At 45.1% G+C, this 27933-nt stretch overlaps 1 protein-coding gene across 3 annotated transcripts in view; it reads left to right on the top strand.

Annotated features, from left to right (window-relative positions):
• The window catches only part of LOC137380213 (solute carrier family 26 member 6-like), a 117604-nt gene that overhangs the window by 57393 nt on the left and 32278 nt on the right, over positions 1-27933 (top strand). For all 3 annotated transcript variants that reach the window (XM_068052017.1, XM_068052018.1, XM_068052020.1), the window contains 6 exons: positions 14774-14913; positions 15541-15651; positions 16616-16797; positions 19110-19274; positions 24365-24517; positions 24921-25003. In XM_068052017.1, coding sequence (XP_067908118.1) covers positions 14774-14913; positions 15541-15651; positions 16616-16797; positions 19110-19274; positions 24365-24517; positions 24921-25003 — 834 coding nt within the window. The remainder of the gene's footprint in view (positions 1-14773; positions 14914-15540; positions 15652-16615; positions 16798-19109; positions 19275-24364; positions 24518-24920; positions 25004-27933) is intronic.

The following is a 27933-nucleotide window of genomic DNA, read 5'->3' on the forward strand; positions in this document are numbered from 1 at the left end:
GGCCACAGGATGTGTTGTCATTTCCCTCTTTCGCCACCTAGTGACTTTCAAGTGTGATAGTCCACATTTAGAGTCTTCATGTCACGCTTGCAAGCATCCTTGAAGTAGAGCTTTGGGAACCCCACTGGTCGTCTGGCCCGGCTACCTCACCATACTGAAGGTCCTTGGGTCTGCGACCATTTTCCATCCTGTGGATGTGTCTGATCTACTAAAGCCGCCTCTGTTTGATTAGAGTCAACACACTTGGGAGCTCTGCGTTTTGTCCTGCCAGGATATACCCATATTGTACTGCAGACAGCAAAGATGGAAACTATTGAGATTTTTTTCCTCGTAGCTGGAGGTCCCCCAAGTTTCACAGCCATACAGCAAGGTGCTGAGAATACAGGCCTTATAAACCATCAGCTGCTTTCCCTATGTGTGTATCTCGCTCTGCATCAATGGACAGATTATCTGTCACCATGCCCTGCTACCAAACATTATGCCTCTAGGGTTTACCAATTCATTCACACCGCTTCAAGCAGTTTTTCTTCCCTGGGTAATGGCCACCCTAGCCATTTCCAGAGAAGCACCTGCCTTTTGTAGACAATACATACTTTCTCTACAATTGAAAACACTTAACGACTTGTTAAGATTTCTTCTATATAGGGGGCCTATAATTTGTGCATTAATTTCAACAGTCATTCTAAATTGGCACTACAAATAGCTCACTAAAGCTGACTTCATAATCCATGCCTGCGATTTGATTCTTCTTTTACGTATTCATATTGGTTTAGTGTTAGACTATTTTGCAAGTTGAATTGCTTCTTGACATCCAGTCTCTGTAGGGGGTCAGGAACATATTGTTCTCCCTTCATGCCAGGCAAGCCTTCACCTAACGATAGCATCTACATAAACCTGTCAGTGAGGCAAATGTTTCTCTTTGTGAAGTCATAGAAATGCACATGATTTAATGCCATCATGCATGACAAATACTCATTTCTGAAGTTTGAATCAAACATGGCAGGAGGCAAACAAGGACCGGCTAAATTATTGACACAAACCTCAAAATAGTGGAAACAATGGAAAACAGGGAGGAACATTGCTGTTAATAAACCCAAAATATAAGGGTATAAGCACCCTGATAATCAAAAGCAGAAAACAAATCTGACATTCTTACATTCTCTATTTTTTTCTCACTTGCTATGGTACAGGACTAGTAACATCAAGAGATTGTGAGTTCAAATCCCACCATGATAAGTTGTTAAAATGAGTTCACTGTATCTATAAATCACTGCCGGATTGTTGTAAAAACACAGCTTGGTCACGAATGCCCCTCAAGGGACTTGCTACCCCTATATGACTCTGGTACACATTGAGAGTCAACAATCTTGATGCCCTCGGAAGTAGATACTAACAAAATATTCAGATGTAGAAACAACAATTATCAAGAAGATGACAATTAGGGACGGACAATAAGGCCTTGCCAGTATTGCCCACATTCTGAAAATAAAACAAAAGCAGATCACCTTCCATTTAGACAATAAGGATTAGCATCCACAGTTGACCACATGACCCTCCTCCAATGCCTTTCCTCTGTCACCAGCTGGGTGCAGTGGCACTCACCTGGTTCCATTCTTACCTATCTAATTGTAGCCAGTGTATCACCTGCAATGGCTTCTTTTCCCGCACCCACATCATTACCTCTGGTGTCCTCCAAGGACCGGCCCTTGGCCCCCTCCAATTTTTCATCTACATGCTGGCCTTCAGCAACATCATCTGGAAACACAGCATTAATTTTCACTTGTACACTGATGACACCCAGCTCTACCTCACCACCACCTCTCTCAATAACTCCTCTGCCTCTAAATTGTCAGACTGCTTATCCAACATCCAGTACCCAATGAGCAGAAATTTCCTCCAATTAACAATTGGGAAGACCAAAGCTTTTGTCTTTGGACCCCACTACAAACTTTGTTCCCTAGCTACCGACTCCACCCCTCTCCTTGACAATCACTTCCCTAGGGAAGACAACAGAAGACTTTCTAGTTACAAAGCTCCTCCCAATTCCACTCTTCAGCCTACTAAAAAGAGGTTGTGACAACTGTACAAGCATGTTTTTTTTCTCTGGCTTTTTCTTTGTCCTTTTGGGGAGGCAGCTAGTTTCCATTTTGTATCTTCATCAATGGCTCAGGTGAGATTTAGACATACGAACATACAAATTAGGAGCAGGAGTAGGCCATACGGCCCACCCAAGCCTCCTCCGCCATTCAACAAGATTATCACTGATATGATTGTAACCTCAACTCCACATTCCTACCTACCCCTGATAACCTTTCAACCCCTTGCTTATTAAGAATCTATCTATCTCTGCCTTAACAATATTCAAGGACTCTGCTTCCACTGCCTTTTGAGGAAGAGAGTTCCAAAGACGCATGACCCTCTGAGAGAAAAACATTCTCCTCATCTCTGTCTTAAATGGGTGACCCCTTATTTTTAACAGTGACCCCTAGTTCTAGATTCTCCCACAAGGGGAAACATCCTTTCCACATCCACCCTGTCAAGACCCCTCAGGATCTTATATGTTTCAATCAAGTCACCACATACTCTTCTAAACTCCAAAAGATACAAGCCTAGCCTGTCCAACCTTTCCTGATAAGACAATCCCTCCATCCCAAGTATTAATCTAGATTTACATCCTTCCTTAAATAAGGAGACCAATACTCTATACAGTACACCAGATGTGATCTCACCAATGCCCTGTATAGCTGAAGCATAAACTCCCTACTTTTGTATTCAATTCCCTTTGCAATAAATGATAACATTCTATCAGCTTTCCTAATAACTTGCTGTACCTGCATACTAACCTTTTGTGATTCATGCACTAGGACACTCAGATCCCTCTGCATCTCAGAGCAAATTTAGCAACCATACCTTCGGTCCCCTCACCCAAGTCATTCATATAAATTGTAAAAAGTTGAGGCCCCGGCATTGATCCCTGTGGCACGCCACGCATTAGATCTTGTCAACTAGAAAATGACCCATTTATGCCTACTCTCAGTTTCCCGTTAGCTAGCCAATCTTCTATCCATGCCAATATGTTATCCCCTACACCGTGAGCTTTTATTTTTTGCAATAACCTTTTATGTGACATCTTAATAAATGCCTTCGAGAAATCTAAGTACAGTACATACACCAGTTCCCTTTTATCCACAGCACATGTTACTTCTTCAAAGAACTCCAATAAATTGGTTAAACATGATTTCCCTTTTACAAAACCATGTTGACTCTGCCTGATTACCTTGAATTTTTCTAAGTGCCCTACTATAACATCTTTAATAATAGCTTCTAACTTTTTCCCAATGACAGATGTTAAGCTAACTGGCCTGTAGTTTCTTGCTTTCTGTCTCATTCCCTTTTTGAATAAAGGAATTACATTGGCTATTTTCCAATCTAGGTGTCATGCTAGACCCTACCCGCCAAGAATGAGGCACATAAATTTTGTCATGAACGTTGATTTTTAACTGTTGTTGGAGCGAGGAAATGACTTGTTAAACAGATCAGCCGTGGCTGGAAAAAAACATTTACATACGAACAGACATCGAAGGTGAGGAACCGCATTCCAGAGCCTGCTAAGGAGGATACAATCCACAAGGGCCAGGACTGGTTAGACTGGCTAGTCACATGACTACGTAGCTGTTCCAGGGTTTTCTTTTGAACTGGTCACAGAGAGTTTGAACTCAGAAAGCCTGTTTGCTCCTGGACTGAGAAGATCTCTCCTGTCTGCTCCCATCTCTTTCTCACAAGGTTCTGAACCCACTGAAGACACATGAACCCCAAGAGAGAAAAGTCTCTTACAGCAAACAAGGTATAAGAAGAATATTGGGCCCCAATGAAAAGCAAGATCTACTACAATCAAGGACTCTACAGTGAGCACGAAGAACCGTAACAAAAACCCTCTTCAAATATTGCCTCAAACTTTTCCACTTTATTTTTTCTTTGGCTCATTTCTGTCTCTATTTGAACGTGTGTATTGCGTATGTATGCTAGCGTGGGCGTGTCGTGTATCCATAGGTGTTAACCAAATTAGAGTTTAAGTTTAATAAATTTCAACTGTTCTTCTTTAAACCTAAGAAAGCCTGTTTGTGCTGGTTTCTTTGCCTTATAATTGGAAAGCAGTGAACAAGGATTCACTAAAAACACGGTGTGTTTAAAATTAAACCCTGTTACAGTAAGACCAGGTAAAGGCTGAGGGGGACCCCTAGACACCTTTCTCATCTGGGCGTAACACTAGGGAATTTTGGAAAATTAAAACCAACGCATCAACTATCTCACTGGCCACTTCTTTTAAGACCCTAGGATGAAGTCCATTTGGAACCTGGGATTTGTCAGCCCGCAACTCCAACAATTTGTTCAGTACCACTTCCCTGGTGATTCTCATTTTCTTGAGTTCCGATGCAAAATACCTATTCAATTCATCTGCCATCTCCTTATTTTCTATTATTAATTCCCCCAACTCACTTTCTTTAGGACCAACACTCACTTTGTTAACTCTTTTCTTTTTTAAATATCGATAGAAACTCTTACTATCTGTCTTTATATTTCTAGCTAGCTTTCTCTCATACTCTAATTTTCCCCTCCTTATTAATCTTTTAGTCATTCTTTGCTGTTGTTTATATTCTGTCCAGTCTTCTGACCTGCCACGCATCTTTGCGCAATTATATGCTTTTTCTTTACGTTTGACACTATCTTTAACTCTTTTAGTTAACTGTGGGTGGTGGCTCCTCCCCTTGGAATTTTTCTTTCTCTTTGGAATGTATCTATTCTGTGTATTCTGAAATATCCCCTTAAATGTCTGCCACTGCATCTCTATTGACCTATCCCTTAACCTAATTTGCCAGTTCACTTTAGCTAGCTCTGCTTTCATGCCCTCATAATTACCCCTATTTAAGTTTAAAATACTATTTACTATTATAAAATAATAATAAAATACTATTATAAAATACTAGTCAGTTGCCAGCGATCGCCAGAGCTGGCGGGCAGCCATGCTGGCGGGGCTAAAGTGTGGCGAGTCGAAGAGACTTACCAGTTGGCAGGAAAAAAGACAGAAGCGCAAGGGGAGAGCCAACAGTGTAACAGCCCCGACAAACAAATTTTTCTGCAGCACCTGTGGAAGAGTCTGTCACTCTAGAATTGGCCTTTATAGCCACTCCAGGCGCTGCTCCACAAACCACTGACCACCTCCAGGCGCTTACCCATTGTCTCTCGAGACAAGGAGGCCAAAGAAGAACTATTCTTAGACCCACTCTTCTCTCCCTCAATCTGAATGTATGATCGCTGCTGCCTAGGGGCACCTTTACTATGAGATCATTAATTAATCCTATCTCATTGCACAATACCAGGTCTAGTCCGGTCTGCTCTCTGGTTAGCTCCAAAACGTGTTGTTCTAAGAAACTATCCGAAAACATACTATGTACTCCTTATCTAGGCTACCTTTGCCCATCTGATTTTGCCAGTCTATATGTAGATTAAAATCCCTGATGATTATCATGATACCTTTCTGAAAATCTCCCATTATTTCTTCTTTTATACCCCATCCTACTGTGTGGTTAATGTTAGGTGGCCTGTACACCACTCCCACAAGTGACTTCTTGCCTTTATCATTTCTCATCTCTACCCAAACTGCTTCTACATCCTGGTTTCCTGAGGTTAGCTCATCCCTCTCTATTATGCTAATACCATCATTAATTAACAGGGCCATTCCTCCACCTTTTCCTAGCTTCCTGCCCTTCCTAAATGTCATGCACCCTTCAATATTCATCCCAATCTATGTCATTCTGCAGTCATGTCTCTGTAATGGCTATCAGATCATACTTATTTATTTCTATTCGCGCTCTCAGTTCATCTGTTTTGTTTTGAATGCGATGTGCATTCAGATACAGAGGCCGGAATTTTACACCACCCCAGTGAGCAGATGGGGGGGCGGGGGGGTGGAGTGGCATAAAATTGAGCGGGAGGCACCGGGAGTCCTTCCCGACCCACTCCCGTCTCCAACCCACTTTACATGGGGTGAGGGGTGGGGGGGGGGGGGTGAAAAATGGCCGCCCACCCCAGGTCAATCAAGGCCCTTAAGTGGCCACTTAACGGCCACTTAAGTGCCTTCGCCTGCCTCCACGGGGATTTCCAGTGATTGACACATGTCCATAGCTGCTTCCTGGAGATGTGAAAGGGGCGCCTGGTGAAACTTGGCCACCTCTCAGCGCACCGGGTGGGGCGAAGGGTGTCCTGACGATCGGGCACAGGTTGCCCAATTGAGGGCTGCCCCTGCTTCCCCAACCACCCATAGAATCCAAGATGTCCCACCCACTTCCCTCAAACAACCATCCTTGCCTTGCCGGGGCCCGTTCAATTACCCCCAGCGAGGCAAACCAAAATTACCTGCAGTCCTGGTTCCATGTCCTTGGTTGGGCTACGGTCCCAGCAGTGGCCACCACTCCCAATGGTCCTGCTGGGGCTAAGAGCTGCCTGCCCAATGATTGGCCGGCAGCTCAATGAGGCGGGACTTCCTCCCTGAAGTGGGAAATCCCACCTCGGAACAATTAAAGCCCGGGGACCCGTAAAATGCGGGACGGATCCCCGGGCTAGGCGGAAGCGGGTTCACCACCGACTTTTACTTCAGTGGCCAGCTCCCAACCACCCAACGTAAAATCCAACCCAGATGCTTTAGTTTTGTCCTTTTATTATTTTTGTAACCTTATCAGCCTTATCTGCTGATTTACCCTTAGAATTGTACTCACTGTCCCTTCCTGTCACGGTCTGTTTATCTTTTCCCATATTAATACCTTTCTCTCTTGCCTTGTCTCTACTCTTTGATTTACCACATCTTCCCAAATTTGACCCCTTGCCCCCACTATTTAGTTTAAAACCTTCTAAGGCCTCATTCTGAGAAGAATCATAAAGAAGGACTTGCATTTAGATATCACCTTTCTCAATCTCGAGACATCCCAAAGCATTTTACAGCCAACAAAGTACTTTTTTTGAAGTGTAATTACTGTTGTAATGTGGGTATTCTATTGCATATGTCTTAGAGTACAAACTTGCTCTGTCATACTTCCATCAGCTGCAAGAGATTTAAATAAATCTTCCGAGTAAATTAATAATAGCAGTAAGTCATTAAATGTAAATAAGCAATTATTGAAGTTACTGTTAACATCTTGAATAAATGCTCCATTGGTTTTATAATTAAAATTTACAGGGGCAATACTCAGATTGTTCCCCTTGCATTATCCATTCATCTTGCATTTACACTTCCTATGTAGTGAATGAAATGCACTAGGTAATGTTGCAACTTTCTGCCCCACTCTCTTTCTCTGTCCCCATCTCTCTCTCTCTCTGTCCCCCCCTCTCTCTCTGTCCCCCCTCTCTGTCCCTGTCCCCCTTTCTCTCTCTCTCTGTTCCACCACCCCCCGCCCCCCCACCCCACCCACCCCCCGACCCCGGCCTCTCTCTCTCTCTCTCTCTGACAGTTGCAGAGAGCGAAACACTCAGCAAAAAAATCAGAAGTCAGTTTCACAGCTGACAGTTGCTGACATTGGGAACAGCTGTTTCCCAACTTTGGACAGATTTGGGGCTTTTTAAAGCCCATTGGAAAATCCCAAATTTGTCCAAAGTTCAGAAACCACTGTGAAACTGACTTCTGATGTTTAAAAAACACTCAGCAGATATTTGGTCAGTTTTTTAAACATCAGAAGTCAGTTTCACAGTGGTTTCTGAACTTTGGACAAATTTGGGATTTTCCAATGGGCTTTAAAAAGCCCCAAATCTGTCCAAAGTTGGGAAACAGCTGTTCCCAATGTCAGCAACTGTCAGCTGTGAAACTGACTTCTGATTTTTTTAAAAGCCCGTCTGCAAGAAGAAGACAGTGGGAAATTTCTCATCTCCAGTCACGGAGCCCTGCGAGGATGAGGAACGGCCTGGTAAAATTTACATCAGCGGGCTGGATGGAAACCTTTGGCAGGTGGGATCCTGGCCCATGTTGGACAACCCTGCTATCGACTCTCAAAACAGTCAGAGGGAAATAGAAGAGTAAATATGTAGGCAAATCTCTGAGAAGTGCAAAAACAATAGAACAATAATAATGGAGGATTTCAACTACCCTAATAGTGACTAGGATAGAATTTGTGTGAAAGGCACAGAGAGAGCAGAATTCTTAAAATGCATTCAGAAGAACCTTTTTTTTTAGACAGTGCATAGCAAGCCCAACAAGAGAGGGTGTTGTTCTGGACTTAGTTCTAGAGAATGAAGCTGGGCAGGTGGAATGGATGAAAGTTGGGGAGCACTTTGATGGAAGTGATCATAATTCAGTTAGATTTAGTGTAATTATGGACAGATCAGTGGGAGGCATTCAAGGGAGATAGTGAGCGTTCAGAGCAAGTATGCTCCCTTAAAGAATAAGGGTGGGACTATCAAATTCAGAAACCCCAGGATTTCAAGTGGCTTAAAGGAGCGGATAAAAAAAAGTAAAGCTTATGACAGATATTGAGGACTCAATACTACACAAAGCATAGAGAAATATAAAAAGTGTCAGGGTGAAATTAAAAAGGAAAAAATATTAGCAAGTAAAATCAAGGAAAACCGACAAAAAATTTCAGTACATAAAGAGCAAGAGGATAACTAAAGAAAGAGTAGAGCCTATTCGGGACCACTAGGGTAACCTGTGTGTGGACCTGGAGGACGTGGGTATGGTTCTTAATGAATACTTTGCATCTGCTTTCACAAAAGAGTGGGAGGATACAGACATTGCAATCAGGGAAGAGGGACAGACCCACTAGAGGTGGCGGAACAGTGGTATACAGACAGGAGGGAGTTGCCCTTGGAATCCTCAACATTGACTCCGGACCCCATGAAGTCTCATGGCATCAGGTCAAACATGGGCAAGGAAACCTCCTGCTGATTACCACCTACCGCCCTCCTCAGCTGATGAATTAGTGCTTCTCCATGTTGAGCAGTGGTTGAAGATTGGAAGAAGCATCAAGGGTAGCAAGGGCACAGAATGTACTCTAACTGGGGGACTTCAATGTCCAATACCAAGAGTGGCTCGGTAGCACCACTACTGACCAAGCTGGCTGAGTCCTAAAGGACATAGCTGCTAGACTGGGTCTGTGGCAGGTGGTGAGGAAACCAGAAAGAGGGAAAAACTACTTGACCTCATCCTCACCAATCTATCTATCGCAGATGCATCTGTCGATGACAATATTGGTAGGAGTGACGTCCGCACGGTCCTTGTGGAGACAAAATCCTGTCTTCACATTGAGGATACCCTCCACCGTGTTGTGTGGCACTACCACCATGCTAAATGGGTTAGATTTCGAACAAATCTAGCAACTCAAAACTGGGTATCCATGAGCTGCTGTGGGCCATCAGCAGCAGCAGAATTGTATTCAACCACAATCTGTAATCTTGTGGCCCGGCATATCTTCCACTTTACCATTACCATCAAGCCAGAGGAGCAACCCTGGTTCAATGAAGAGTACAGGAGGGTATGCCAGGAGCAACACCAGGTATACCTCAAACTGAGATGTCAGCCTGGTGAAACTACAACACAGGATTGCTTGCATGCCAAACAGCGGAAGCAGCATGCAATAGACAGAGCTAAGCGATCCCCCAACCAACGGATCAGATCTCAGACCTGCAGTCCTGCCATATACAGTCATGAATGGTGGTAGACAATTAAACAACTAATAGGATGTGGCTCCACAAATATCCCCATTCTCAATGATGGGGGAGCCCAGCACATCAGTACAAAAGACAAGGCTGAAGTATTTGCATCCACCTTCAGCCAGAAGTACCGATGTGAATGATCCATCTCAGCCTCCTCCTTAGGTCCCCAGCATCACAGATGCCAGTCTTCAGCCAATCCGATTCATTCCACATGATATCAAGAAGCGGCTGAACGCCCTGTATTCTGCAAAGGCTACGGGCCCTGACAACATTCTGGCAATAGTACTGAAGACCTGTGCTCCAAAACTTGCCGCACCCCTAGCCACGCTGTTCCAGTACAGCTACAACACTGGCATCTACCCAACAATTGCCCAGGTATGTCCTGTACACAAAAAGTAGGACAAGTCCAACCCGGCCAATTACTGCCCTATCAGTCTACTCCCGATCATCAGCAAAGCAATGGAAGGGGTTGACAACAGTGCTAGCAAGCAGCACTTGCTCAGCAATAACCTGCTCAGTGACGCTCAGTTTGGGTTCCGCCAGGGCCACTCAGCTCCCGACCTCATTACAGCCTTGGTTCAAACATGGACAAAAGAGCTGAACTACAGAGGTGAGGTGAGAGTGACTGCCCTTGATATCAAGGCAGCATTTGACCGAGTATGACATCAAGGAGCCCTAGCAAAACTTGAGTCAATGGGAATCAGGGGGAAAACTCTCTGCTGTTGGAGTCATACCGAGCACAAAGAAAGATGATCGTGATTGTTGGAGGTCAATCATCTCAGTCCCAGGACATCACTGCAGGAGTTCTTCAGGATAGTGTCCTTGGCCCAACCATCTTCAGCTGCTTCATCAATGACCTTCACCCCTTCATAAGGTCAGAAGTGGGGATGTTTGTTGATGGTTGTACAATGTTCAGCACTATTTGTGACTTCTCAGATACTAAAGCAGCCCGTCTCCAGATGCAGCAAGACCTGGAAAACATTCAGGCTTGGAAGGATAAGTGGCAAGTAACATTCACGCCACACAAGGGCCAGGCAACGACCATCTCAAACAAGAGAGAATCTAACAATCTACCCTTGATGTTCAATGGCATTATGATCGCTGAATCCCCCATTACCAACATCCTGGGGGGGGTTACCATTGACCAGAAGTTGAACTGGATCAGTCACATAAATACTGTGGCTACTAGAGCAGGTCAGAGGCTAGGAATTCTGCAGTGAGTAACTCACCAGATGACTCCCCTGTCCACCATCTACAAGGCACAAGTCAGCAGTGTGATGGAATACTCTCCACTTGCCTGGATGAGTGCAGCTCCAACAAAACTCAAGATGCTCGACACTATCCAGAACAAAGTAGCCCACTTGATTGGCATACCATCCACCACCTTCAACATTCACTCCCTGTACCACCAACACACAGTGGAAGCAGTGTGTACCATCCACAAGATGCACTACAGCAACTCACCAAGGCTCATTTGACAGCACCTTCCAAACCAGCGACCTCTACTACCTAGAAGGACACAGGCAGCATATGCATGGGAACACCAGCACCTGCAAGTTCCCCTCCAAGTCACACACCATCCTGACTTGGAACCATATCGCCATTCCTTCACTGTCACTGGGTCAAAATCCTGGAACTCCCTTCCTAACAGCACTGTTGGTGTACCTTCACCCCGAGGAATGCAGCGATTCAAGAAGGCAGCTCACCACTGCCTTCTTAAGGGCAATTAGGGATGGGCAATAAATGCTGGCCTAGCTAGCGACGCCCAAATCCCTGAAGGTAGCAGGACAGGTAGATAAGGTAGTCAAGAAAGCATCCGGCATGCTCGCCTTTATTAGCCGAGGCATAGAGTATAAGAGCAGGGAGGGTATGCTCGATCTGTATAAATCAATAGTTAGGCCACAGCTGGAGTACTGCAAGCAGTTCTGGTCACCGCACTATAGGAAAGATGTGATTACACTAGACAGGTTACAGAAGAAATTTACAAGCGTGTTACTTGGACTGGAGAATTTTAGTTATGAAGAAAGATTGGATAGACTAGAATCGTTTTCTTTGGAACAGAGAAGTTTGAGGGGAGACCGAATTGGTGTATAATTAGGGCGGCACAGTGGCGCAGTGGTTAGCACCGCAGCCTCACAGCTCCAGGGACCCGGGTTCGATTCCGGGTACTGCCTGTGTGGAGTTTGCAAGTTCTCCCTGTGTCTGCGTGGGTTTTCTCCGGGTGCTCCGGTTTCCTCCCACAAGCCAAAAGACTTGCAGGTTGGTAGGTAAATTGGCCATTATAAATTGTCACTAGTATAGGTAGGTGGTAGGGAAATATAGGGACAGGTGGGGATGTTTGGTAGGAATATGGGATTAGTGTAGGATTAGTATAAATGGGTGGTTGATGTTCGGCACAGACTTGGTGGGCTGAAGGGCCTGTTTCAGTGCTGTATCTCTAATCATAATCTAAAAAATTAATGAGGGGGTCTATATAGAATGGTAGAAAGGCCCTATTGCCCTTCGTGAAGAGGTCCATAACCAGGGGGTATAGATTAAGAGTAAGAGATAGGAGGTTTAAAGGGGGTTCGAGGGGCAATGTTTCTCACCCAGAGGGCAGTGCAGATCTAAAGCTCACTGCCTGAAAGCGTGGTGAGGCAGAAACCCTCATAACATCTAAAAAGTACTTGGATATGCACTTGAAGTGCCATAACCTACAAGGCTACGGATCAAGAGCTGGAAAGAATGATTAGGCTAGATGGCTACTTGTTGACCGGTGCAGCCAAAGGATGGGCCGAATGGCCTCCTTCCATGCTGTAAATTTCTATGAGTCTATGATCGACAGCTGAAACCCTCAATAATACCTTTGTCACTGCTAGACTTGATGATTCTAGGGCACTCCTGACCGGCCTCCCAAATTCTACCCTCTGTAAACTTGGGTCATCCAAAACTCTGCTACAGTGTTCTGACTTGCACCAAGTCTCATTCACCTTTCACCCCTGTGCTCACTGACCTACATTGACTCCCAGTTAAGCAACGCCTCAATTTTAAAGTTCCCATCCTTGTTTTCAAATCACCCCATGGCCTTGCCCCTCCCTATCGCTGTAATCTTCTCCAGTCCCACAACCCTCCAAGATATCTGTGCTTCCCTAATTCTGGCCTCTTGAACATCCCCAATTTTTAATTGCTCCACTATTGGTGGCTGTGCCTTCAGTTGCCTAGGTCCTAAGCTCTGGAATTCCCTCCCTAAACCTCTCTGCCTCTCTACTTCTTTTTCCTCCTTTAATACACTTCTTCGAACCTATGTCATTGATGAAACTTTTGGTCACCTGTTGCAATATCTCTCTATGTAGCTTGGTGTCTTATTTTGTTTCATCAAGCTCCTTTGAAGTGTATTGGGGTGTTTTATTATGTTAAAGGCACTATAAAAATACAAGTTGTTGTTATAATGATGACTGTGTTGCTCTGTAGTGAAGTAGAGCATTTTCTTGCATGGTAGAGTATTGATATAATTAAGATAAATATGCAACTCTGTTGTATCTTTATAAAATAAAGTATACTATTCTTCAGTAAATATCCTTCCACTTCTTCTAGACTTGCATCTGAGTCCCGCTCACCCACCAACTTGTGCTCGCTGACCTACATTGGCTCCTGGTCCAGCAACACCTCAAGTTTAAAATTCTCATCCTCCGTGGCCTCACCCCTCCCTATCTCTGTAGCCTTCGCCAGCCCTTACAATCCTCTGAGATTTCTGTGTTCCTCCAATTCCGGCCTCCTCTACATTCCTGATTTCTATTGCTCCATTATTGGTGACTGTGCCTTCAGCTGCCTGGGCTCGAATCTCTGGAATTCAGCCCATAAACTTCTCTGCATCTCTACCTCTCTCTCCTCCTTTAAGATACACTTTAAAACCTACCCGTTTGTGCAGCTTTTCATCATCTGATCTAATGTCTCTTTATGTGGCGACGTGTCAGATTTTGTCCGATAGTGCTCTTGTGAAGCATGTTGGGAAGTTTTATTACATTAATGGCGCTATGTAAATGCAAGTTGTTGTTGCTGTAGTGACAGTATAACATATCAAAGTGACTCCTGTCAACGCAGCCAAACATCAACGTCATCAGTGCATTCCCAGCTGCGCACACGCGCAGAACAGTTTCTTCCTGTCAGTATGGTGCTGCGCATGTGTAGCCTACATCAGCAGCTGGCTTGCAAGGACTAATTCGCGCATGCGCTCTAAAATGTCAATGCGTACTGGAACGGGGTTGCTAGCTCCCCACCTCGCCGCCAACTTCCCTCAGCCACTCACTCCCAGCCTCGCCGCTGCCTTCCTTCAGCCACTCGTTCCCAGCCTTGCTGCTTCCTCCCCTCGGCCGATCGCTCCCTGTCACACCGCCCGAAGAAGCGGCAGGGAACGAACCGCCGAAGTGCAGGCAGGGATGGCTGAGGGAAGGCAGCAGCAAGGCAAGGAGTGAGCAGCGAGCAGACTGGCGCAGGAGGGAGCGGCAAAAAAAAGCACGGTGGCAGAAGGGAGCAGGGTACTATTGGGGGTGGGATGGAGGCCACGATCACAGCCATTGAGGGGATTTGGGCTTAGTTTGTTTTTTGTGATAAATTGAGTAGCACCATCTTTATTACTGGCAGCAGCATGAGATGTTGCAGACTGTGACGTTTCAGTGGATGAGGCTGCATTTGTGCATGTGCCAGCACTGCGCCACCTAGTGGTTGCGTTGTCAGCAAACGCAGCCAGTAGAATGATCAAAACACATTCTTTAAGGGATCATTGATAGTATGACTGACTCAGCAAAAGGAATGAATTACCATCACTCCTTCTGCATGCTGATTGTTATTATCTTTGGTTTGATATATTAACTAATTTCAGTGGGGCAGCTTTGAGATCCTTTTTTTAATTTGTGTGCAATTACTGATGGACAAATATATTATGTTTGGTCATGCGCTTGAGATTAGTAAGTGTCATTACTGGAGACCCTAATTAGGTTTCAAACGAATCTTTGGCTTCTCGCCGGGTTGATCAAAAATGTCCACTTGAAGCAAACTAATCTGCTCTCGGCTAGCACTGACTGATCATTATTTTTTCCAGATGCTCGGGCCCCAAAGCCAAATCCTTGCTGTTCACGTTTATCCCAATCCTCCGATGGTTGCCCAAGTATCCCTTCCGAGAATGGCTGCTGGGCGACATCTGCTCCGGATTCAGTGTTGGAATTGTGCAATTACCACAGAGTAAGCGCTTTATCTTTTACAAACACCATGCAATGGTAATTGCTGCCCTTGTTACTGCCTCATGAGAGTCTCTAACACTTTATTCCAGAATTTTTAGGACAGCAAAATAGGATGGAGCCTCACTAAATAGTCACCTGATTAGAGTTGGTAAAATGTTTTGCAAAACATTTGGGTAGAAATTCGTCGATTGGCAGCACTAAACAGGCAGTATTGCTTTGGCCACCCATTATGCACCTCACCCCATATTCAGTTCCATTGAAATCGATGGAACTGAACATCAGGATTGGGTGTACAGCTGGAGTGCCACCAACCATAACTGCAGAAAGAAACCTGCCTGCTGAGTGGAGTCCAGTCATTTGCCTACAGGGAAAGAGGAATGAATAAAATAAAACATTGTGCCACGTAAAACATCAAGGACAATCGCAAAAGGGACTTGGTCATCTCATCAAGGTCTTGGCCTCCTACTAGTGAGAAGCTCTAAGGGTGCTGAAGAGAAAGGGACACGTCACAAACTTTAAAATAGGACAATAGTCAGACATTTTAGGTCTTTCTAAAGATCTTAATTTAGATTAGAAAATAAATGGTCTGGTGTATGAATGTTATTTTAATTTATATTTTGTTTTGCAGGTATGGCATATGCCCTTTTGGCAGCTGTTCCCCCTGTGTTTGGACTCTATACATCCTTCTTCCCTGTGCTTATATACTTTGTATTTGGAACATCCAGACATGTTTCAGTGGGTAAGCTCTGCAGCCTTCCTCTTTTGAGAGTACCTTCCACCACACCCCCCCCCCCCCACCCCCACCACCTCCCCCCCCCCCCCCCCCCCCCCGATCTCCTCTTATCTTGCCAACAGAAGCTACTCACTACTAAATGGTTTTCTTCATCATGGAGAGGGATCCATGGGAGAACAACCTGAATCAGTCTTCCTGCTCCTTTAATAAAGTGGTTCCTCTAAAGGTGCATTTCTTTATGAAATCAAATTTTAATGTTTCCTATATATTGGCTAATATTTGTAACTTGAATAATTCATATGTAACTGTTAAAGTTAGGAGGTGATTATCCAGCAGTTCAGAAGAAGTCACCATTTCTCAAGTATCTGTATGAGGCCCCGCTTAATGTCAGCTGCTGCTCCTTATACTCCATGGCCCACCTATGCTTTTTACACTGTTCAGCATTCTCTCTCACACCACGTCATCTCAGGACCTGTTTATGTCATTCATGCTACAAAGCTGCTCAAGTTGTTCTCTATGCCCTCCTTGTAGGGTTGCTGACTCACATTCTGTATAGGGCTCTGCTTATACGTCTCATGCAACTCCATATTTAAATACTCCATAGAGCACACTGCTCCTGTACTCTCTTCATACCACTTCATATGGGCACCATTCATATTATGCTACCTATGGAGCTTCTAACATACCATATCACTGGGTGCAAGTTATTGCTTCCTGAAAGTCATAACTTGCTAAGATGTGTTATGTGCAGGATGGTTCATTATCATTGCACAGGGTGATGTTTCAGTGCACTGTGAACAGTAATGCTCTGTCAGTCTTTGCAAGGTGATTCTACATCAGGACAATGTACCTGGTGCTTTTGCTGGACAAAAGTAATGGGAATTTGTAACCATTGATCTAATTTAGAATATTTTCTGTAGACTGATGTTTATGTTTTACTCCGCCTTTGTCCAATTCTGCTCTGTTGCAGGTTCCTTTGCAGTAGTGAGTGTTATGCTGGGGACCATAACTGAGAGGATGGCCCCGGATGAGAACTTTGTGATCAGTCCTCAAAATGATACAAATGGAACAGTTGTAATCGACACCGAGGCACGAGACTTAATGAGGGTGAAAGCGGCAGCCATGGTTACCTTCATTTGTGGGATCTATCAAGTGAGTTAATTTTTTTAACCAAGAATGAGAGGAGCCAGTATTCATGCAGGAAAGGAAGGGAGAGAAACAGGATTAAGGATTGCAGTATGCTAAAATAATGACATCTATTAGCAATTGGGCTTGCATGCAATCCAGACGAGAAATTGCAGTTCATTATTTTCCAAGATTGAAAAAGGATTGTGTCCAAGATCAACTCCATCTTTATTCTGAGCTCCAACTAACCCCAGTAACCATCCCCATTACTGCCCGTCATTATTCATCCAGCCCCTCTTCCACATCATTTATTAACCAGCCGTCATCATCCATCATCACTTTGCATTTTAACTAACTCCCCGTTTCCTGTTCTAGCATTGAATTTTTGCACTTAGATGCCACAGTCGCGTTGATTCTGAGTGGCCACAACACCCAGGTCTGTCTCTCGTCCCTTCCGCTAGTTGCGGAACAGTATAGAGGACTGGCCATAAGAAGTTGTGAGTTGAGTAATAAAACAGGAGTGAAAAATAGAATTTATAAAAAAACTTTCCATTTCATAATCCATTGAACAGTTACTGTGAGCTAGTTAATTGTTTCACATGAAAAGTCATTCAATCTTCTAAAAGAGCTTAATCGCATATTCCACCAAAGTACAGAAGCTGTAGCATGGAGCAGTGTCACTTAGTAATTTTGTTTGTCAAGGGCCAATGGTGTGAGAGAGCGATCCTCTCAGGATTGTTACTGACAGAGTAATAGTGTCGGTCAGCACCCGCAATTCCCAAATATCATACAATGTGGGCCAGCTGAGCACAGGCATGTCCCTCACAGCCAAAAAATAACAGGTTCAATAGTTTTATTTTGCTAGGACCATTCTACTTGCTATTTGGGAGATGGGTTAACCCCATCTCCTATTATATAATCTGGAGTTTCTTCTTGTTCTGTCAAAAAAAAGGGAGAGGGAATAACTCTCATTAGAAAGGAATGACAGGTGGGATGCATAACTGGCAGGTCTATAATGTGCAGGTTCCATAATGGGTGGAGTCCATATCGGTCAGAGTCCATAACAGGCAGATGCATAAGGGGCGGGGTGCATAAAAGGCAGGGCCATAATGGCGGGGTCCATAATGGGCAGGGTCCCTAACAGGAGGGGTCCATAACAGGCGGGCCCATAATGGGTGGGGTCCATAACGGGCAGGGCCATAATGGCGGGGCGCATAACAGGCGACTTCCAGAAAGGCTAGGGTCCATAACGGTCAGCGTCCATAACAGACGGATGCATAATGGGTGGGATCTATAACAGTCGAGGTCCATACGAGCAAGGTCCCTAACAGACAGAGTCCATAACGGGCAGGGCCACAACAGTGGGGTGCATAACAGGCGGGGCCATAATGGGCGAGGTGTAAAATGGGCGGTGTCCATATCAGGCAGGGCCGATGTCTGTCAGAGTCCATAAAGGGCTGGGTCCTTAACAGACGAGGTCTATAACAGTCGGTGTCCATAATGTGTGGGGCCGTAACGGGCAGGGTCCATAACAGGCTGGGTCCTTAACGAGCAGCGTCCCTAACAGGCAGGGTCCCTAACGGACAGAGTCCATAACAAGCTGGGTCTATAACAGGTGGGGTCCATAACAGGCAAGGCCATAATGGGCAGGGCCATACAGGAGGGATGCATAATGGGCAGCGCCATAACGGGTGGGGCCATATGGTGCAGGGTTCATAATGGGCAAGGTCCATACCAGGTGGGATCTACAACAGGTGGGCTGCATAACAGGAAGGGTGCATAACAGGTGGGACCATAAGGGGCAGTGTACATAACCCGGGGGAGGGGGGCGGGTGGCGGTCCATAATGGTGGGTGCTTTAATGGTCAGGTTCCATAATAGGCAGGCTCCACAACAGGCGTGCTGCATAATGGGAGGGGTGTACAACAGGCAGGGCCATAATAGGCGGCCGATCAGCTACCTGCTGTTTTCCTCCACTGCTGAAAATTAAAATGACTCCTAGTTGTCTTTTCATGGAATTTGTCCAACCCATTTAATGTCATAAGGGAAGTTACCATTCATAAGTGAGACTTAATACTTGATCTTTCTAAATTGCCTGTGCTCACAAAGGATATGCAGCACAACCAAGAGTAACAATAGTTGCTCATTAATGTAAACCTTATTATCTAACTGTTCCTCCAGATGGACTCAATTACCAGTGCAGACCCACCCAACTGTGTCAAAGTCCACAGGTAAAGTGGGGACCGGCTGTAAAATGAATCCTAGGCTGTATCATAGCATCACAGGGATAGAAGCAATGTTGTTGTATCAATAGCTTGTTTTTTTCTTCAACCTTTGCAGATCCTGCTGGGATTGATACGGTTTGGATTTGTTGTCACGTACCTGTCAGACCCTCTCGTCCGAGGTTACACAACTGGTGCAGCAGTCCATGTGCTGGTGTCACAGCTGAAGTATGTGTTTGGCATCACCATTCCCAGAAAGAATGGACCCCTCTCACTAATTTATGTGAGTAACAGGTGGCTTTATGCAATGTGAGATATAAATATGTGACTATTGATGGAATCTGAACTACCGTAGCAGATCACTATCATGTATTACTTTACACTGTAATTTCCATAGCTGGGGAAAATAAAAACAAATTGCATTTATATAGCGCCTTTAACATTGTAAAGACTCCCATAGCACTTCACAGGAGCATAATTAGACAAAATTTGACACCAAGCCAAAGAAGAAGACATTAGGACAGATGACCAAATGTTCGGTCAAAGAGTAGGTTTTCAGCAGCATCTTAGGTAGAGGGGTGGAGAGGTTTAGAGGGGAAATTCCAGAGCTTCAGACCTCGACTGCTGAAGGCAGGTCTGGTGGGGCAAGAAAGTGGGGATATACAAGAGGCGAGAGTTGAAGGAATGCAGAGTTCCTGGAGCATTGTCGTGCTGGAGGAGGTTACTGAGATAGGGAGGGGCAAGACCATGGAGGCATTTAGACACGAGGAAGAGAATTTTAAATTTGAGGCATCATCAGGTAGCGAACACAGGGGTGAATGGGACTTGACGCAAGGTAAACTACAAATCAAACAAATAAAACAAGTATAAAAGCAAAATACTGCAGATGCTGGAAATCTGAAATAAAAACAAGAAATGCTGGAACCACTCAGCAGGTCTGGCAGCATCTGTGGAAAGAGAAGCAGAGTTAACGTTTCGGGTCAGTGGCCCGAAGAAGGGTCACTGACCCGAAACGTTAAGTCTGCTTCTCTTTCCACAGATGCTGCCAGACCTGCTGAGTGGTTCCAGCATTTCTTGTTTAAATAAAACAAGTAGCAATTATACTGTACAGAATGAGTACACATTGCTCAGTTAAATAAAGTGCCTGCATATTGTTATAAAGTACTCTATTCCACATATTCAATACAAGCAGCTTCTATTCTGGTCAATCTATACATAAGGAAGTATGAAGAAAAAGTCATTCAAACCATCAGTTGCTGATTTTACCTTTTGATGGTGGCAGAATTTGGATGGTAATGGACTGGCCACTTATGTACCCCACCCGATTCTCCTTTCCAAATCAATAGGATACTTAATGAACAACTGATCCACCACTGCCCATTTCCGGACATCACCAGAGGTTAAAATCAATCCTATTTGTCTTGATGGCAACCGTCCATCTCGGAAGATGATGGACTGCGCCTGGGGTGTATATCACTTCTGGATTGAACATCATCTGTTGTGGCTGTAGAGGCCAACCACGAAGCTGGAGTGTCTTCTCCAGGGCACAGGCCTGGGCAAATAGTATGGAGACCCTGGGTTACCCAAGCCTCAGGACCCCCCTCATGGCATTGCTAGTATTGTCCAAGGTAAAGGCAAAAAAAAAGTATCGTTTGGTACCAGTTCTGCTGCAGAAGTTGCCTGAAAGCTGACGGATAAATGACAGATAACCACCTGCAAGACTCCACTCCAGATTTTCTGTCGGGGATTACTCCCTTAGTCTTCTTCTCTCCCGAGGCACCCACAAGGCAGACAGGCTATTTACCCATAGCTGGGGGTCTGGTTTGTGGGCACCAGGATGGAATCACACGCCGGTAGGCCTGCATGCCACGTGTCTGGAGGCCAGACCTCCTCCGACTCCCATGCAATTTAGCCTAGGACAACGGGGTAACCAATTTACACAAGTCGCCACGGGGAGGCACTACATAGTGCTTGCTGATGGAGAGGCTGTGTACTGGCAGGGAGAGGCTTACACACTTGGCTGTCTTTTTCACATTTCTTGTACTGCTAGCCAGTGGTGAGAGCTGAAAGCGAGAGGTGGCAAGCAAACTAATGCTACGCACCATCCTCTACACGAACACACTTGACGCATCACATATATGTGATGCGTATTTGTCTTATTGTGGGCTTTATCCAACTCATTCAACATCATGAGAAAGGTGACCAAACCATAAGTGAGTCCTTCAAGAGGGTAAAGTGTGAAATACTTGAGTGCTCTCAATTGCCAGTGCTCAGAAAGGGCACAGAGCACAGCCAAGATTAACACTAGTTGTTCATTAATGAAAACCTTCTATTCGGGCTGCTCCTCCAGATGAACTCAATCACCAGAATGGACACTCATAACCCTGTCGAGGGTCATAGGTACGGGGCAACAGACAGTAAAATGACCCCTAGATTGTATTATAAGCACCACAGTGATAAAAGTAATCTCATAGAAACACAGGAACATAGGAACAAGGGTAGTCCATTCATCCCCTCGACCCTGTTCTGCCATTCAATGAGATCATGGCTGATCTGTACCCTAACTCCATTTACCCACCAGGTTCGATATCCTTAGTACACTTGGATAGCAAAAATCTAACGATCTCAGGTTTAAAATTATTCATTAGGTTCACAGCTTTTTGTGGGAGAGAGTTTTGCATTTTTACCACTCTTTGTATGAAGAAATGTTTCCTAACTTCTCTCCTGAATGGTCTGGCTCTGATCTAAAAACACCCCTGCCAGCGAAAAAAAAATTCTCTCCATCTACGCTAACAGTTGCTTTCAGAAACATAAAAGCCTCTATCAAATCACCCCTTAACATTTTATTATTCCAGACGGCACAGCCTAGTTTCTGTATTAATAACTAATAGTCTGTTCTTGTTTCAAACTAATAAAAAGGTGAAATACCAAAGGGTAATTGGCTGCTGTCTCTAGAGTTATGAGAGCAATAAAGGTTTTATGCTGGAAGGAAATAGGTGACTTTCAGTGAATTGAAGCACATGTCTCAAGTCTACACTCCTTGTAGGAGAGATTGAAAGAGTATTTTTCCGTTGAGTTGGCTCTAAGGTGAGGCACCAATCAATGAATCAAGCCAACCCTCCCCGATCGACTCAATAATCCAATATCTGAACAAAAAGGCCAACAGTACAAGGCAGTGTTAATGATTGACCAGCCAGGCCGGCTCACTTACGAAACATGGAGGCGTAGACCGAGCATTGGGTCTTCTGAGTTTTCACAGTCTGGTCCAGATAATCCTTCAACATTATTTGGAGATGTTTAGTTTTAGTGATGGGCTCACACACATCAGATACCCAGTTGACTTTTCAAGAAAGCACCTGACACGCCAATGCAGTCGAAAGGTCACAGACCTGAAACGTTAACTCTGTTTCTCTCTCCACAGAGATATTTCCAGCACTTAGTGTCTTTATTTCAGATTTCCAGCATCTGCGGTATTTTGCTTTTATTACTTGATAATAACGACTTTAGTTAGAAGAAAATAACAAATCACCTTCATAAGTGATTGTACTAACTTTTATCATTCTAAAAGTAATCTCTTATTAAAGGATGAAGTCCACGTTAAATGACAGAAAATGCAGCTCTACATATGAGGCCTTCACCGTTAAAATAAATTTGAGTTTCAGCTCAGATTTATTTTAAGTTTTCTTGTGTTTTTTTTCCTCTCCTTTTGTCAAAGTTTGCTGAAGTACAGTTTCAAGGGTGCTAAGCTCCCTTTACTGTCTTCCTCATGTAGATACTCTTCATCTTCCCATTGGCAAAAAAAACCAGAGGGGAGATGAAGAAAACAGTCTTTAGTCAGCAAGTTGTTATGATTTGGAATTCATTGCCTGAAAGGGTGGTGGAATCAAATTCAATCGTAACTTTCAAAAGGAAATTGGATAAATACTTTAAGAGAAACAATCTGCAGGGTTCTGAGAAAAGAGCAAGAGAGTGGGACCAGGCAGAGGCATGATGGGCCAAATGGCCTTCTTCTGTGTTGTATGATTCTGGGACGGATTTTATTCTGGCAACAGGGGTCCCGGCTGTGGGCTGGATGGCGGGGCGAGATACTGCCTTGGCCCTCCGTCGGACCTCCATTGCAATTTAACAGCGGGCAACCAATTAACTGCCCGCTATTGGGGACACCATCCCTTTAAGGACAAGTTCCCACCTCTAGAGCTGCCGGCCAATCGGAGGGCAGGCAGCTCCGCAATACTGGCAGCGCCACCAGGAGACCCCGGGACAGGTGAGTGGGGCCGGGCGCCAAGGCAAGTCAAGCAGGCTCTGGCGATGGTGGGAAGGGTGAGGGGGCGGTCTTCGGGGGGCAACCATCACCACCGAGGGAGGCCCTCCGGGAGCCATGGATTGCCCCCAAAGGAGGGACACCACCGCTCCCCCCCCCCCAACCTTGCTAGGTGGCCGCCAGGCCCCTCCGTCCTCCACAAAATTGGAGTGGAGGCAGGAAGAGGCTCTTAAGTGGCCTCAATTAGCCCGAGGTGGAAAGGCCGTCCTCGGCCTTCCCTGTCCTGGACAAAATGGCAGGAATCCAGGGCAACATCGAAACGGCACCCCTGGCCATTTTGTTTAGCCACACCCCCCCCACATTGCACCTCTGTTCCTGTCTCCACAGGCAGGACAAAATGCTGCCCTCTATGTGTGAACTTGGGCAGTGTGTATAGACAGGCTGTTCAATCTTGGGGTAACTCTGCCAAGCCCAGCCATATGGGTAACCAAATACCAAGCAAGCACAGGTACTGATTCTCCCCTCTCGAGCCCAGGACACTGAGGTCAATTATAGAATCCCTGTCACCCTGGCTGAGATTGCTAACTCAGCCCAGGACAAAATGTAAACTGGAAGCTTTGGTTCTGTTTGCCTCATTTTCTTTCACTAACTGAACCATTGGAAGAAACCCTGTTTTTATACTTCTCTGGTGATGATAGCTGATGTTATTCCACATAGTCTGCATAAAGTAAGGTATATAAGGTGCTCCTGGAGGTAACTACGGAATACAGCTCTGAAAAAATGTACTTATAGTCATAAAGGACTCTGAGTAAATACTTTAATTAAAGCACATAGATGGGTTAGCATAAAGGGAGCTTTATTCTGCATCTAAACTATTTTGGGAGCTGGATTTGAAAGTAGAAAAATATTCCATTTCCTATTACTAACCTTCGCCATCAATAGATGAACTAAAATGCAAATTCAAAAAAACAAATAAAACATGAGCTTCAAGGGGCAGGTGTTCCTTTAAATCAAAGCGTTGAGGACTTCATTCCCAGTCAGCTTGTGCATTCAAGTCCCAGGGCTGTCTATCATTTTCGTTGATTGTTTGTGCATTCTTCTGTTTCTTACAGACTGTAATCGATGTGATCAAAGCATTGCACTTGACGAATATTGGCACCCTTGTTGTCAGTATTATTGCCATGTCCACTATGTATGCAGTGAAGGTGATAAATGGCTATTTCAGATCTAAATTACCAATACCAATTCCTATCGAACTCATTGAGGTAAATACAATAGTCTTCTGTTGGATTAATGAAATAGATTTTTCTCGCTGGTGCTCCTTTCCAATTTTCTTATATTTGCTGCACCCAGGCAACGCAGGACACCCAGGTGCATTACCAGGAAAATTGCTACTTCTTTCTCCTCCTTCTCATTTTCCCTCCTTCTAAATAGTAGGAAGAAAATAAGGTACTGCAATTCTTAACACCGATAATATGTTGTTAAAATGTGTCTTCAAATCAATTTTGCACTTCCTTCTTCCACATTTTAAAATAATAAACCTAATTGGTGACAATGCAATTCAGCTAATCTCAGCCTGTGGGGAAAAAAAGTCTGTTTCAGTGAGTTTGAAAAACCATGGGTCGAATACATCCAACATCACTAATTTTCTGTTCTAATCCCAAATAGGTAATAATTGCCACAGTGATTTCGTCGAATGTTAACCTATACGGAAAATATGGAATAGAAGTTGTGGGACGTATTCCTAAAGGGTCAGTTGAGTGTGAGATACTTTCTTAAAAGGGATGTCTGATCCCCAGTATTGGGGTCAATTCTTTGGTTAAATGATATTTCTTCTTGTTTAATTATGGGGGCTGAACTTTCTCAACCCTTTGGGGACAGGATGGGAGGCGGAGCGGTTGGAATATTGCAACAATAGGTGTCAAGACGGAAGCCCAACGTCTTTACATCGCAACTGGATATTCCAAAGGGTAGTGGGCATGGCGGGAAGACCTTGCACTCATGTGGCGGGAAGGTAGTTAAGCCTGTTAAACAGGCAATTACCTGCAATTTTACTGCGGTTTTCAGATTTTTCAAAGAGTGCACGGGAAACATGGAGCTTCAGAACCTTGCCAGGTATAACAAGGTATTGAGTTAGCGGGAGGTCAGTACTGGCTCCAGACAACAGCCATCAAGAATACTTGCATGGCTTGGCAGCGAGGATGAAGCAGCACGGGCATTGGCAGTGTCAGTCGGGAACAGGAGAAAGGTGGCCTGCACTGTGGGGGCATACCACCAGAGAGTATATCGGAACTGGAACATGTGTGGATAAAGCAGATGGTGGGGGGGTGGTAAATGGCCCTGGAAACTGATTGCAGTTACCCACTATGGGCCTCATTCAATCAGGCTTTGGGGCCTCCAGTGAGGAGAAGCATAAGACAGGGAGAGAGCAGCAACCACAGGCAACGGGACAGCAGCAACCTGAGGGCCAATAGCAATGCCAGCCTGGGGGAGGGAACGCAGGAGGAGGGCACAGAGGGGCACACAACCTGCCTGCTGTACGCAGAAGCGCTTACCCTCCAGAGAGGGACTACCATCCAAGGCTCAGCTACCTTCAAATGTCAGAGCAGCAGTGTCCCTGCAGACTGCACCTCTGCAGGGAGGGCATCACAGAGCTGTGTGCCATGATGGAGGATGAGCTGAGGCCCAGGGGAAGTGCTGGCCGCACAATGTCAGTGGTTCTGAAGGTCACTGTGGTGCTGAATTTCTACTCCTCAGGATCATTCTAGGGATCACTGAAGATATATGTGGGATCTCCCAGACTGTGGCTCATCGTTGCATCAAGATGGTCACCAATGCCATCTTCAAGAGCACCACACAATACATGGGCTTTCGCACCAATCGGGACTGTCAAGTTGAGACGGCTATCGGGTTCGGGGCCATTGCAGGAATACACCAAGTTCAGGGTGTCATCGATTGCGTGCATGTGGCCATCAGGCCATATCTACTGGGGAATGGATACCCATGGACATGAGAGTATCTGTGCTGGTGGAAGGCACGAGGGGAGGAGGACACTGCACCCAGTTACTGGTGCTGTCTGCTCCTGTCTCTTACCCATGTGAGAAAGAAGATTAATTAGAGGGTAATGTGCATTCCATCACATCCTTCAGATGATGCCAAATGTGGAACGCCATGTCAGCTGTGGTGGACACATGAGCACAATGTCTCCTGCTCGCTAAATGCTTGTCCATTAGGCCACTCACTGTCTCGTGTATCCACTCTTGTCTCACCATCTGCAATGGAACGGCCCCCATGCTGGCCTCAAGTTCGAGAATCTCCTCCTCTAGCAGGGTCAGGATGGGGAGCACCAGTCTTGGCGTTGCATGCACTCTTCTCCTGCAAGTTATTTAATGACCATTTTTAGTCACCTGACAAAGATAAGCACAATGCCTATGACTATTCAAGATGGAGCCACAAGAATGCCTCCTGCATGCAGCCACTCAGAAGTGGCAGTGCAGGAATCAACTCTGACAGACCAGGGCCATTCATCGACAGGCTGCCATTCCTATGACAGGCAATGTTTCTGTCTGGCTCCATTGCCACTGACTGGGTGGGCATTCCCTTTCTACAAATCTCACCCACAGCATACAAAGGCTGTAAGGAACGCAATGTTTGGTGCACTCACCTTGTCGGATTGCATGAAGTCATTAACACATTTGTGGCACTGCAGCCAGGTTCTAGGGATGACCCCATGTTTACTGACCTCCTCTGCGATATCCATCCAGGCTGGCTTGTTCAGGTGGGTCAGTTTCCTCCTCCGATCCCGGGGAAGAGGACCTCCCTCCTTGCTCGAGCAGCCTGGAGGAGAACCTGCAGGGAAGCATAGCTGAACCAAGGGGCTACCCAGGATCTTGTTTCTCCCATTCCTTCACAAACATTCTTCCACATGGCTTCCACTTCTGTTTCAATTTCAGAGCGTGCTGGCAGACCTTTAAATATGGCGACAGCACTTCTAGCAGCGTCACCTCACCTCCTCCACCTCCTGGCAGTTAATTGGCGGGTCATCACAAAATTCTGTTCTCCAGCATGCCCCCCCAGCCCGAGTGGCATCGCCTCCCGCTTCCGGTCCTGGCCGTGGGACTTTGGGCCTTGCTGCAAAATTCAGCCCCATATTTCTCAGCTCTTTATAGGGTGAATTCACCAATCCTGCTCCCCAAGCAAGGATCCACATTCAAAGAGAGCATCAATCAGAGAAAGGTCAATAGTACTTTGAGTGCAGCCCTTCATTGAGAGCACGGATTGCATCTCATATATAACTCGTATATCTTGTCCAAAGGTTACAGTATTCCGAGTATGTGAAACCTGGAGTTAGGTGAAAGTTAGGATGTAACTAAAATGCTGCGATTTTTATTATACCAATAATACATTGATAACACGCAAAATTTTTTTTGCATGAACAGCCTACCATTTAATGTCATGATCATTACATGCAAAGTTAATGTAAAATATTAGTGTTAAAATCATTGTTGCACTTAAGGGCTGTTTTCAAATTGAATAAAAATTATTTCTTGAAGAAGGTAGCTTGTTTTCTTCCATTTTGTAGAATGTGCTGACAGTAACCTGGGGCTGAATTTCTCCGTTCTTGCAAAGGCTGGTTAGGAGGAGGGACATGGAGCAAAATTGGAAAAGAGTGTGTTGGGCC

This window comes from Heterodontus francisci, chromosome 19 (assembly GCF_036365525.1).
Source record: "Heterodontus francisci isolate sHetFra1 chromosome 19, sHetFra1.hap1, whole genome shotgun sequence".
In the NCBI taxonomy this organism is placed as follows: Eukaryota; Metazoa; Chordata; class Chondrichthyes; order Heterodontiformes; family Heterodontidae; genus Heterodontus; species Heterodontus francisci.